The 14,273-nt window shown below is 49.1% G+C and overlaps 1 protein-coding gene across 1 annotated transcript; it reads right to left on the bottom strand.

The window, feature by feature from the left end:
- Positions 1-385: 385 nt before the first annotated feature.
- RMI2 (RecQ mediated genome instability 2) lies at positions 386-6,238 on the bottom strand. Its single transcript, XM_004270178.3, has 2 exons — positions 5,934-6,238; positions 386-2,765 (listed from the first exon to the last, which is right to left on the bottom strand). Exons 1-2 carry the CDS (start codon positions 6,232-6,234, stop codon positions 2,617-2,619), a joined length of 450 nt encoding a protein of 149 aa, XP_004270226.1. The 5' UTR covers positions 6,235-6,238; the 3' UTR covers positions 386-2,616.
- Between the last annotated feature and the right edge of the window lie 8,035 nt (positions 6,239-14,273).

The raw sequence follows: 14,273 nt of genomic DNA, 5'->3' as shown, positions 1-14,273 counted from the left end.
ATCTACATTTTATAGATAAGGAGACTAAAGCACAGAGAAGGTAGGTAACTTGCTCTCAGTCACACAGCAAGTTTAATGACAAATGAAGGGCTTGGGGGCTTCCCTGGTGGCGCAGTGGTTAAGAATCCACCTGCCAATGCAGGGGACATAGGTTCGGGCCCTGGTCTGGGAAGATCCCACATGCCGCGGAGCAACTAAGCTCGTGTGCCACAACTACTGAGCCTGCTCTCTAAGCCCACGAGCCACAACTACTGAGCCCATGCGCCTAGAGCCTGTGTTCCACAATGATAAGCCACTGCAATGAGAAGTCTGTGCACTGCAACGAAGAGTAGACCCCGCTCGCTGCAACTAGAGAAAGCCCACATGCAGCAACAAAGACCCAACGCAGCCAAAAATAAATTTATTATAAAAACAAAAAAACAGTGCACACTTTCCAATTTCCCCACCTTTAAAAGAAAATGCTAGAGTTTAAAACTATGGCACATCCAAAACACTGACAACATCAAATGTTGGTGAGGCTGCAGAACAAGAACTCCGTACACTGCTGATGGGAAAGCAAAATGGTGCAGCCACGTTGGAAGATAGCGCTACAGATTGAATATGTCCCCTCCAAAGTGCTATAGACTGAATATGTATTCTCCCTAACCCAAATTCATACGTTGAAACCTAGCCCCCAGTGTAATGGTATAGAGGTGGGGCCTTTGGGAGGTGAACGGGATCAGTGCCCTTACAGGAGACCCCAGGGAGCAACCTTGCCCCCTGGTACCATGTGAGGACACAGTGAGAGGACAGCCACCTGTGAAACAGGAAGCAGCACCTTGACTTTGGCCTCCAGAACTTTGAAAAGTAAATGTCGGATGTTTTTAAGCCCCAGCTCTATGGTGTTTAGTTATGGCAGTCTGAGACAGTCTGGCCGTTTCTCACAAGGCTAGACACAGGCTGACCGTGTAACCAACAATCACGCTCCCAGGCATTTACCCTGGTATGTTGAAAACCTATGTCCACACAAAATCTGCACACGAGTGTTTACAACAGCCCTATTAATAATTGCCAAAAACTGGAATCAAGCAGATGTCCTTCAATAAGTGAATGGATAAACAAACTAGGGTACATCCATCCAGTGGAGGATTAGGATAAAAAGAAATGAGCTATCAAGCTACAAAACTACATGGAGGAACCTTAAATGCATATTGCTAACTGAAAGAAGCTGGTCTGAAAAGGCTATAGACTGTGTGATTCCAACTATATAACATCCTGGAAAAGGCAAACTATGGAGACAGTAGAAAAATCAGTGGTTGCCAGGGGTTACGGTGGAGGGAAGGATGATTAGGTGGAGCACAGAGGACTTTTAGGGCAACAAAACTATTCTGTATGATACTGTAACAGTGGATACGCGATATTATGCCTATTGTACGTCACAAAGCATGACCCCTAAGTAAACAATGGACTTTAATTAATAATAACGTATCAATGCTGGCTCATCGATTTTAACAAAGGTACCACACCAGTGCAAGATGTTAATAACAGGGGAAACTGAGGGAGGGCATGTAAAGGTCATCTCTATAGGTTCTGATCTTTTTTGTTTTTCTAGAAATCTAAGCCGCCTAAAAAATAAAATCTATTTTAAAAAATACGGCATAGAAAACAATTTACTAGTGGTAGAGATAAATAATCCAGCAAAACTCCATAGCAATGAGGAACATAACCCGACCCCCTTGATATTTACAGCAAAGTGAAGGTTGTGTAAGAAGTGAAGAGCTGCCACCCAACACTGAACACAATCACAACAGAAGGACATTCCCTACCAAAAACAACATAAAGACTCTAACCAGGAGGCTGCCTCCTCACAGCATCTCACCAAAAGTTATGAGGCAGAAGTTTAGTTCATGCCTGGAAGTTGTTCTTAGTCTTGATTTTTAGTTTCAACAAGAAATTCTGAAAGTGTTTCAACAGCCCTAAGTGAAGGAAGAAGGGCAGACATCGTCGTCCGCATCTGCAGGGAATGGACCTTACACATTTAGGGCTGAGTGGTGTCTGAAGCAGAAAGAGGGCTGTGTCTTTGAGAGGCCCCAGTGCCTGCAGTTAGAAAATGCCGTTTGACTTGCAAACTGGATACGGAGCTGTTGATGGAGAAGACTGCCGAGCCATGAGGTCATTCCTTTTTTATGCAGCCTCTTTTCCTGCCCATAACCACACACTTTACTCTCTTCTGACAATGACTGAGGTTCAAATTCTGCCTCGTAAAGTAGGGTTGCAGTGGTAATGGAAAAAGTATCATCACTTGTAAAACTTGGAAAATGCAACATGAGATTTCTGTGTGCTTTAGAGAGAGAGAATTAACACACATAAAGCAAAAAAAAAAAAAAAAAAAGGAGAGGAAAAAGAGAACAAAACATCTGCTTTTCATCAGCAAACAGTCATAGCAAGGGGCAGCAGGGGCTGAGTTCACTGGAGTGTCCCAGCATTTAGAAATCCTACATCCAGACTCCTCGAAGCAAAGCTCTCTGATAAACTTTTGAGAAATACATATTGAGTGATGTCCATGAAATCCATACGGTATAAGAACCTAAGTTGTTTCTGAATTTCGGTTGTTTTTATCGACGTTTCCAACATCCTCTAAGGAATATTCCTGTGTAAATCTTCCACTTCCAGCTCCCACATGCTTTCATGGAGGGGATTATCAGAAAGATCTGTCATCTTCACAGCCTGCAGGCATGGCTCCGGTTTGCAGGCCTGAACCACTCCCATCACCATCACATATTTTCCTAGAAGAAGAAAAGCTCAGTGGTAAAGTTCACATTGATAGAGAAGATAAAAACAAAACAGACACCTGAAGTCCTTGAGAGGGCTTAAATTTATCAGGGAGGCAAACTGGAGACAAAAAAAAAGCAGAGAGTAGATACCAAAGTGCCAAGGCAGCTAGTGGTCAAAATACATATATTGCCAACAAATTCCGCATTTAACCTGGAGAATGACATTTGTATCTTCTTTGGTTTCTGGTTTTAAAATGCTAAAACAGGGACTTCCCTGGTGGCGCAGTGGACAGGACTCCGCACTTCCAGTGCCGGGGACCCGGGTTCGATCCCTGGTCAGGGAACTAGATCCCACATGCATAACACAACTAAGAGTTCACGTGCCCCAACTAAGGAGCCAGTGAGCCGCAACTAAGACCCCACACAACCAAATAAACAAATATTAAAATAAAATAAAATGCTAAAACAAAATCACAGCACACTGCATAAAGCTATCACGCCCAAAGAGTGGAAGAGTCTCTCACATCAGAGGAAGAGTTGTAATTAGACAGACTGCTCTAAGGCGGGGCCTGAAAACCCGAGCTTTTCTCTTCTCCCTGTTCCTTGCTCCATGCCAGAGCCTGTGACTGGTCTCTGTGCACAGGACTGGTCCCCCTTCTGCAAAGACAACCCCTGACAGCCCCAAAGCAAATCCAATTTTCCCTTTATGTTGCCAAAAGAGCTGGGCAGGTGGTAGCACCCCCATGCCACCGTTATTGCAACTGCCTGGGACCAATGCCTGCCACCTCCTGCCGCCAGCTGGGCATACACAAGCAAATCAACAAGAGGGCAGGCTGCCATCACAAGGATCTAGTGACATATTAACCACGACGCTATTCCCATTCCCTTGGGGAAGTGGCTCTCCTTGAAAGCAAAAATGGCCAGTCTTAACCACACAAAACTCAACTGTGTAAAAAACCCCAAACACAGCAGGAAGAGCAGGCACGTCGCCAGCCCCCACTGAGTGCCCCTGCGAGGCTGCTTTAATCACACTGCTTCCAACATCAGGACTGGGTTTGTACTCGGGCCTGGGGCTCTGACTGAAGGAAGCCAGGCAGGCTGACACCTTACCCTCTGGTCTATCAGCTCCTGGCACGGCGTACTAAGGTTTCCCTGAGCCCATCCCTACATTCTACCTGAGCAAGTAACGTGGGGTTCCTCAGCGACAGAGGCTCATTCTGAAAATACACTTGTCATACCCTCTGAATGGGCCTAAAAAGCTGGTGGAGATGGAGCCCTCAGAAAATGACTGAAGACCCTGGAAAGGAAGAACAAGCCCACAGACAGTCCCAACAGGCGAGGTAAACACAGAATCCACGTACTCAAAACCTACATACACCAAGGCGTATAACACAACTATACGGGTGAACTCAAAGGCCTGAGCTCTTTCCTCCCAAGAACAGACCACCTGGTTACTAGTCTGGTTCATTCTACCCACACTCTCTCCCCCAGCCAGAGTGTCTCTCCACTGTCTCTCCTTCTCCTTCCCCATCACGCCGCTCCCTTCTATCAGGCCTTCACCCCGACCATACAGGCCTGGATCAGTTGTCCCTCTTCTGCGCCCACGACATCACTTTGTGTTTCAGTGGCCTGCTTACTCTTCAGGCTCCCTACCTGAAGCCAGCGTCAGACTTGTCAATCAAGCCCTGGTATTAATTAGCAAGAGGAAATGGTACGGCCCAGGCACACAGGCCAGTAGGTAAGTCAGATGGGTTCACCAACGTGCAATGCCCACTCAGGTACCTACTGGTGCCAACCTTATGCCAGGGCTGGGGCCAGACATGGGAGACAGCCCCAGCTTGCCTTCAAAGAGCATTGCCTGGGGACCAGCACACCAAACATCTCGTGCTACATGCTACGCCAAGGGTGGCAAACTTTTTCTGTAAAGGGCCAGATACTAAATATTTCAGGCTTTGAGGCCATCGCGTCTCTGCTGCAACTATTCAGATCTGTAGCTGTAATGGGAAAACAGCCCTAGACAATACCTAAATGACGGTGCCCCAATAAAACTTTACTTATGGACACGGATATTTGAATTTCATATATTGATACTTTTCCCATGTCATGAAATCTTCTTCTGTTTTTTTTTAACCATTTGAAAACATTTTTAGCTCATGGGCCGTGCAAAAACAGGTGGCAGCCTGTAGTTTGCCGATCTTGTGCTAGACTAACATTGCAATGGAGGGCAGACAGAGAGGGAGGCTGAAGGATGGCGCCAGGGTGGGGTGACAAGCGTGCAGGAGCACTGCCTAGTAAAAGAACATTGGTCACTATGGCCTAGGAGCTGTGGTAAGGACATTTTTTAAATGTATTGAATCCACACAACAGGCAGGAATTATTGGTCCCTTTGGTAAGGGGTCCAGAAAGGTTAAGAAAAGTGCTCCTGGGAGCTCAGCCAGAAAGGGCCAGGGCCAGAAAAAGTTCAACCTAATACTGAGAATAGTTGTCAGAAAGACACAGAGCCCGCCCTGCCATAGTCTGGCCCAGTGGTTCTCAAAGTGTGGCCCCCAGGCCACCGGCACCAGCAGCACCTGGAAGCTGGTTAGAAATGCAAATTCTCAGCCCCGCCCAGACCAACGACTCAAACTCTGAGGGTGGTGCCCAGCCGTCAGTTTTAACAAGCCCTCAGGGGGAGTCTGACGCAGGCTCAAATTTGCGCACCACTGGTTTAAAAGGAAACAGTAGTGAACTACAGCCTAAGACAGTCCCACGAAGGAGGGGTACAGCAGGGCTCCTCATTCCTGGGAACTAGGGAGAGCTTCCCAAAGAAAGGTACATTTGAGTAGAGTCGTTAGGGATGAACCAAGTTCCCCACTATGATATTTTCCAAAACTTGATAGGGAGAAAAAAAATCACCCGTGGGGAAGGGACTCTGTTAACAAATACACATGCTGGGGGTCCCTCCCCCGGAGACTCCAGCTGGGAGGGCTGGTGGAGTCCTCGGAAACTATTTTTTGAATGGGCTGCAGGTGATGCTTATCATCAGAACTGCTTGGGTGGCGCTTGGCTGGGGAGGGGAGGGAAGAAAAGGGTATCGAGGCGGGGGACCAGCACCGCAAACACCGGGAGGTGGGACGGCCAGGCCCCGCCCGAGGGCGGTACAATCCCAGGGTCAGCCGCGGTGTCGACTCCGGCTGTTACCTGGGACGAGGCAGGGCCGCCCGCGCGGCACCCGCTCCAGGCCGCAAACCGAGAAGGCCCCGCTCGGGTCCCGCAGCCGCGCCTCGCCGCCGCCCGCCGCCAGCACCGTGCCCTGCATCCATACGGCCGTCAGCTCCAGCGGCCCGCGGCCCGCCGCCTCCCGCGACAGCCGCCACGCGCCCGGGCAGCCCTCCGCGTCGCGCCGCAGCTGCTCCGCCAGAACCTTGAGCGGCGGCGACCGCGGCAGCCTCACAGACGTGGGGCACCCGCCGGGCGAGGAGGCAGTGGGAGCCGCCGCCATTCTGCCCCGCCTCCGCTTTCCCGCCAACCTTGATGAGCGGCGAGACCCGGTCCGCAGCCACCAATCAGGGCGCGCTGGCGGAGCCGGCCAGTGGTCGGCGTTGGGAGGCGGGGCCGCCGGACAGAGCGGCCCCACTCCCACCCCAGGAGTGCGCAGGCGTACGTAAAGTAAATAACCGACCCGCAAGCTAGGAATGGATGAAATGAATTAAAAGAGAAAAAATACATGGAGGGAGGTACAGAACTCCCTGTTTCCAGGCACCTCAAAATTTGGCGTGCACGCAAATCATCTGGAGAATGTGAGTATTCATCTTTATATCGCCTTGCCTAGTACGGTTCTCTGAGGCTAACAAATAACGTGCAAATACTGAAATGGATTGTAGCAATGGTGAGCCTATGTTTATTGGGAGTTATCAAGAATCGAGTCGAGAGATAAGGCTGTAAAGAGGGACAGGAACAGCTAGTAAAATTGCCCTTTCTTTTATTACTATTTTTATTTATTATATTTTAATAACAAAATAATTTAAAAGTTAATAAGATATATCACTATATTTTTCACAAAAGGAATGAACGTTCATTGTAGAAAATTTAGAAAAGGAAATCTAGAATAAGAAAAGAATTGTAAAAATCAATCAGAGATATCTACCCACTATTGGTGTATTAGCATTCAGGTTTTAAAATATATACATGTGTATATATATTTTTATACACAAATATTGTTTTGTATATTACTTTCACTTAATAATAAACATCTTTCCATATCAACAAATATCCCTCTGCTTCCTCTTGAATGACTGCGTTAAGATTCTATTTGTCTCATCACCTACCTAACCAATATCCTAGAGGTGGACATTAGGCTATTTCCAGTTTTTCACTTTGTAAGTCGCTACTGTGAACCTATCTAGAGCTAAATCTTTGTGCATGTTTCAGATAACTTTCTAGAAATGGAATTGCTCCCTAAAAATTGCATGTCCCCAGTCAGTCAAATCCACAAATCCTAAACCAAGCAATCCTGTAAATCAAGACCAGTTGTCAGAAGACTTTGTCCTCCCAGGGCCTCCCGCAATACCTGGCTTACAGAGGGTATTCACCAAGAGGTCGATTTTTATAAAGCAGCTAAGAAATACTCAGCCAGGTTCTGACCTAAGAGCTTTAAAGGGAGTATCCCATGTACCCACACCCTGTAAATACTGTTCTACAAAGGGGGAAACGAAGGCTCACAGAAGCTAGGTGGCTTGCCCACAGCCTCTCTGGCAGTAGCCTCCGTGGGATCCTGGCCTCTATACCTCAACCCTAAGTTGTAGAGTAACCAGGCTTCTAACTTGAGAAGGAAGCAGAGATTTTAACCAAGAGAGAATCCCACCCCCTTCAAGCCTGGTGAGTCCCCACTGGCCTTCCCCAAGGCACCTGAAGGCCAGAAAAGTGATGGGGAAGGGAGTTGAAGTAAAGGCCTGGGAATTTCCCACCATTCTCTTGGCCTTCAAATTTGTGTGTGTGTGTGCACGGACACACACGCACACATACACACACACACACACACACACACACTGGGCACTGATATGTTCAGACTAGTGTTTTGGAAAGATCACTCTGCCAGCAACACGCATGGAGCTTGAGGGGTGTCCCAGTTTATAACCTCCTATGGTGTCATCCCTCCACCTGGAATATGAGCATCCCTCCAGGCAGAGCAAAATGTACAAGGAGGGCCCAGAAAGGAGACAGAGCAGGAAGCATTGAGCAAACTGCCAGGATATCAGAACGGCTGGGACACAGAGTGCAAACAGAGGAGTGGGGATATAGGAGGCTGTACCTACATAACCTCACTTCTTACCCCCATTTTACAGATGATGAAACTGAGGTTCAGGCTAATGACAAGGCTGAGGCCACACGGCTAGCGAGGGGTGGAGCCAGGACTCAACCCAAGTCCATCTGACCCCAAACTTCATGCTCCTTGAACCACACCTGCCATCTCACTGTCCACACTATCGCCCATCTCCCCATCAAAGATGTCTCAGGGGCTTCCCTGGTGGCACAGTGGTTGAGAGTCCGCCTGCCGATGCAGGGGACACGGGTTCGTGCCCCGGTCCGGGAAGATCCCACATGCCGCGGAGCGGCTGGGCCCGTGAGCCATGGCCGCTGAGCCTGCGCGTCCGGAGCCTGTGCTCCGCAACTGGAGAGGCCACAACAGTGAGAGGCCCGCGTACCGCAAAAAAAAAAAAAAAAAAGATGTCTCAGTACCTTTGCTCATGCTGTTCTCTGCCCGACATGCCTTCCCCCAGTCTCTCCCAGCTAACTCAGTCACCACATGCCTGCCACCACCAAGACCACTTCTCTTCAGGGAGCCATTCTTGAGCCCACAACTGGAGTCAACCCCTCCTTCCAGACCAGGCTGCTGACACCCCTAATCCAGGGTTTCTCAGCCTCAGCCCCACTGACGTTTGGGGCGGGGTAATCCTGTGTTGAGGGAGCTGTGCTGTGTGCCCTGTGGGATGTTGAGCAGCATCCGCGGCCTCCACCCACTAGATGCCAGTAGTACTCTCCTCAAGGTGGCAATCAAAAGTGGCTTCAGGGCTTCCCTGGTGGCGCAGTGGTTGAGAGTCCGCCTGCCGATGCAGGGGACACGGGTTCGTGCCCCGGTCTGGGAAGATACCACGTGCCGCGGAGCGGCTGGGCCCGTGAGCCGTGGCCGCTGAGCCTGCGCGTCCGGAGCCTGTGCTCCGCAACTGGAGAGGCCACAACAGTGAGAGGCCCGCGTACCGCAAAAAAAAAAAAAAAAAAAGATGTCTCAGTACCTTTGCTCATGCTGTTCTCTGCCCGACATGCCTTCCCCCAGTCTCTCCCAGCTAACTCAGTCACCACATGCCTGCCACCACCAAGACCACTTCTCTTCAGGGAGCCATTCTTGAGCCCACAACTGGAGTCAACCCCTCCTTCCAGACCAGGCTGCTGACACCCCTAATCCAGGGTTTCTCAGCCTCAGCCCCACTGACGTTTGGGGCGGGGTAATCCTGTGTTGAGGGAGCTGTGCTGTGTGCCCTGTGGGATGTTGAGCAGCATCCGCGGCCTCCACCCACTAGATGCCAGTAGTACTCTCCTCAAGGTGGCAATCAAAAGTGGCTTCAGGGCTTCCCTGGTGGCGCAGTGGTTGAGAGTCCGCCTGCCGATGCAGGGGACACGGGTTCGTGCCCCGGTCTGGGAAGATACCACGTGCCGCGGAGCGGCTGGGCCCGTGAGCCGTGGCCGCTGAGCCTGCGCGTCCGGAGCCTGTGCTCCGCAACGGGAGAGGCCACAACAGTGAGAGCCCCGCGTACCGTAAAACAAACAAACAAACAAAAAAGTGGCTTCAGACATTGCCAATGTCCCCTGGAGGGTGAAATCACCGCCTGCTGAGAGCCACTGCTGGCATCTACAGACTCACTGCATTCTGTCTTGAACCATAAATACTTGAGTCCGAGTCCGCCTCACCAGCAGATCAGGGGTCTAAACTCTGATGCCAACAGCGGCCAGGCAGGTAACCCTGGTGGAGCAGTGACACACTGGCCTTCACAGGCCCCAATAAAGGGGCCAATCACACTTGTGTAGGGCCTTCCTGGGCCCCAGCTTCCCAGTGAGATCAAAGACTCCTGCAAGGGGGTTTCCTGCCACCTTGAGGACAAAGGTAAGGCAAGGGGAATTTTGGGCCTTGGCCTCACACTCAACCTACACATTCACCAGTTCCTGGGCAGATCAGGCCCAAAACGCTTCTGATTGCCAGGAACAAAACCAAACCCTAGTGCCCAAGGAAAAGAGTTTGTTCTGGAAGATTATCCACGCAGTAACATCTACAAAATGGCAAAACTGTCATTAGCCAAGTGCTCACTATGTACTAAACACCATGCCAGACGCTTCACGTGCAGAGTCTGTGACTCTTCAGAACAACCCTAAGATGGAAGTGCTTTTCTTTTCTTTTTCTTTAAACTTTTTATTTTATATTGGAATATAGGTGATTAACAATGTTATAGTTTCAGGTGTACAGCAAAGTGATTCAGGTATACATATATCTATTCTTTTTTTTTTTTTACATCTTTATTGGAGTATAATTGCTTTACAATGGTTAGTTTCTGCTCCCTCTTGAGCCTCCCTCCCACCCTCCCTATCCCACCCCTCTAGGTCGTCATAAAACACCCAGCTGATCTCCCTGTGCTATGCAGCAGCTTCCCACTAGCCATCCCATGTATCTATTCTTTTTCAAATTCTTTTCCCATTTAGGTTGTTACATAATATTGAGCAGAGTTCCCTGTGCTGTACAGTAGGTCCTTCTTGGTTATCCATTTTATTTTATTTTATTATTTATTTATTTTGGCTGCGTTGGGTCTTTGTTGCTGTGAGCGGGCTTTCTCTAGTTGCGGCGAGCAGGGGCTACTCTTTGTTGCGGTGAGAGGGCTTCTCATTGCGGTGGCTTCTCTTGTTGCTGAGCACAGGCTCTAGGCGTGTGGGCTTCAGCAGCTGCAGCACACGGACTCAGTAATTGTGGCACACAGGCCCTAGAGTGTGTGGCCTTCAGTTGTGGCACACGGGCTCTAGGGCGCACAGCCTCCAATAGTTGTGGCGCGCGGGCTCAGTAGTTGTGGCTCGCAGGCTTAAATATAACAGCGTGTACATGTCAATCTCAAACTCCCTAACTATCCCTTCCCCCCACCCTTCCCCCCGGTAATCATGAGTTTGTTCTCTAAGTCGGCGAGTCTGTTTCTGTTTTGTAAGTTCATTTGTACCATTTCTTTTTAGATTCTACTTATGAGCGATATCATACAATATTTCCCTTACTCTCTCTGACTTACTTCACTCAGTGTGACAATCTCTAGGTCCGCCCATGTTGCTACAAATGGCATCATTTCATTCTTTTTAATGGCTGAGTGATATTCCATTGTATATATGTGCCACATCTTCTTTAGTAAGTGCTTTTCTTAAGCCCATTTTATAGATGGGGAAACTGAGGCTTGGACAGGTGATGTGACCTGCCCAAAACCACACAGCTGGTAAGAGGTAGGGCCAGGGATTCCAATCCTCATCTGGAACAAAGCATCCCTCTCCCGTGTCTTTCAATAATCAGGACCCCAGATAAGGTGGGGTCTTACCCACTATCCTGGGTCTTCACCAGGATGAATTCCCTGGGGAAACATTTTTAAGTACAGGTTCTATCAAAAAGACATATCTTGGGGACTTCCCTGGTGGTCCAGTGGTAAAGAATCTGCCTTCCAATGCAGGCAACGCAGGTTCGATCCCTGGTCGGGGAACTAAGACTCCCATATGCCTTGGGGCAACTAAGCCTGCGTGCCACAACTACTGAGCTTGGGTGCCTCAACTAGAGAGCCCACGTGCCGCAAACTACAGAGCTTATGCACCCTGGAGCCCACGTGCTGCAACTAAGACCTGACTCAGGCAAAAAATAAAGAAAGAAAAAGAAAAAATAATAGAGACATATCTTGAACTTTAGTTAACAAAATACACAGGGATAAGTGGGTGTACAGATGTCTGCAACTTGCTTTGAAGGTCAGCAAAAAGTAAGGTAGATTGAGGGGTGGACAGAGGGGAGGATAGGAGACTAGATACGTCATATGGCGAGTAAATTTCATTGTAGAATCTAAGTGGTGGATGCAATGGGGGTCCGCTGCACAATTCTTTCAATAATGCAGTGATGGGGGATAATTCTAGGTTCCAGGGCCTCACCACAGCCTTCCTACATCAGAATCTCGGGGAGTGAGAACCTAGAATGATTCTGAGGCCCAGCCAACACCCAGCCCCCACCCAGTGACCAGCATGCTTCCTATTCCTTCATCACAGAATATCACCAGACCGTCTCAGGACCGTCTCTGGTCGCTTCTTGGTCTCTGGCACCCCTTTTTCATGACTCCACGCCAGAGCACGATGTCCTCCTTTCCACAGGCCCCAGCCATAGAAGCCGCAGTGCAGGCTAGCTCTGGGCTGGGCTCAGAGGAGATCAGGAGGAAGAGGTGGAGTTTCATGCCTTAGTGCATGATGACCGGCACTCCTGGGCCCTGTGAAGCAATGGTGATGTCTGCTCTCCACTGCATACTCAAGGTGGCCAGCCGCTTTCCAGCTTCCTGGAGGAGCCCCAAAGCACAACCCACATTTTGAAAGTAAGAACCATCCTTCTAGGCTAATAATAATAATAAAAGCAACTGCTTCTGCCACGACCACTACAGGCCAGGCACGGTACCAGCTGCTATATCTAAATCAGCTCATTTCATCCACAAACCCCTGCTGGGGACCTACCTCCACCCCTACTTTACAGAGGAGGAAACTGAGGCTCAAAAAGGCACTAAGCCTAAAACAATCAAACCCATGTGGTACTGACATAGGAGAGACATATAGATCAAGGGAGTGGAATTGAGGGTCCAGGCATAAACTCATATACCTAGGACCAGCTGCTTTTTGACAAGCATCGACAAGATCATTCAGTGAGGAAAAAACAGTCTGTTCAGTAAATGTGCTGGAACAACATGCAAAAGATGGAAGTTAGACCCCTACCTCATACCACACACAACATGGATCAAAGACCTACATATAAGAGCTAAAACGATAAGACTCTTAGAAGAAAACATAGGGATAGATTTTCATGACCTTGGATATGGTGATAGATTCTTGGAAATGGTACCAAAAGCACAAGCAACAAAAGAAAAAAAACAAACTGGACTTCATCAAAATTAAAAATGTTTGCACATCAAAGGACATTATAAAGAAAGAAAAGACAATCTACAGAATGGGAGAAAATATTTACAAATCGTATATCTGATGATAGTCCAGTATCCAGAATATATTCAAGAACACTTGCAACTCAGTAACAAAAAGACAACGCGAGTTACAAATGGGACTTGAATTTTCTCCAAAGAAGATATACAAATGGCCAATAGGCACATGAATAGATGCTCAATGTCATTAGTCATCAAGGAGATGCAAAAGCACTAAGCTAGAATTTGAGCCTGGATCTGTCTGACTCCAGAGCCCTGAGCTTCCTGGGTCTGCTCTCTTACCGCCCCCCAACATGAGCCCACACCCTCCAAGGGCCTCTACGGGCCAGCCCAGGGAGCTGAAGCACAGTCAGATCACCTGGCCACGGTGGCAGGGGGTGGGGCTGGCAATGGTGGGGCTGGGAGATGAGTTGGTCTTGGTGAAGTCTGAAAACCTGATTGCCAACATCCCTCAAACAAACAGTCCTGGTCTGTCTGGAGTTGCTGCTGGGCCCCAAAACGATGTCTGGGACATTGTAGTTGTTCAATACATATTTGTTGAATGAATGAATGCTGGTCCAGCTGGAACAGCCCCACAGGGGTGTCCTACCTGGGGAAAGAGGGCTGGACCTTTGTATTCCACGTAGGCCAGTCATTGGAGTGGTATGTACGACTTTGGGTCATTTCCAGAGAGGGACTCAGGTGGGTGCCGTCAGTCAGCCACCAACTTTCTCAGCAGCCGTGGCGTGAGCACCTCAGTCCAGAAGGTGGATCCAGGCAACACCACAGTCGCCACTGCAACAGGCAACAAATTTGTCCTCTCCCTCCTGGCTGCTCAGTTCAGCTCAGCTACATTCAGTTCCCACTGACATGCATTCATTCATTCACCAGGCATATAACAGGCACTTACTGTATGGCAGGCACTGTGCTGACCTCTGGAGTTATAAAGACCTACAGGGCAGACCCAGCCCCTGCCCCAAAGGAGCAACACTCAAGTGGGGGGACAGACACAGGAACAGACACCACAAGGTCACCTCTCTGCCTTCATCTCCTCTCTCTTTCTCTCCGTTTCCTCCACTCCCACCCCACTTGCCTCCCTGCTGTGCCTCAAATACACCAGGCACCCTCCTGCCTCAGGACCTTTGCACATACTGAGTCTTTGAAATCCACAGTGTATTGACACTGACAGCCCATCTCAACTCACATTAGCCACAGTTCAAGTGCTCAGTCATCTCATGTGGCTAGTGGCTGCCGTGCTAGACAGTGCAGCTCTGAGTAGAAGGCAGGGCACTCTCAGCTGCTGGCAACAGGG

This window comes from Orcinus orca, chromosome 16, assembly GCF_937001465.1.
Source record: "Orcinus orca chromosome 16, mOrcOrc1.1, whole genome shotgun sequence".
NCBI classification, from domain to species: domain Eukaryota; kingdom Metazoa; phylum Chordata; class Mammalia; order Artiodactyla; family Delphinidae; genus Orcinus; species Orcinus orca.
This window is presented reverse-complemented; position numbering and strand designations above follow the sequence as displayed.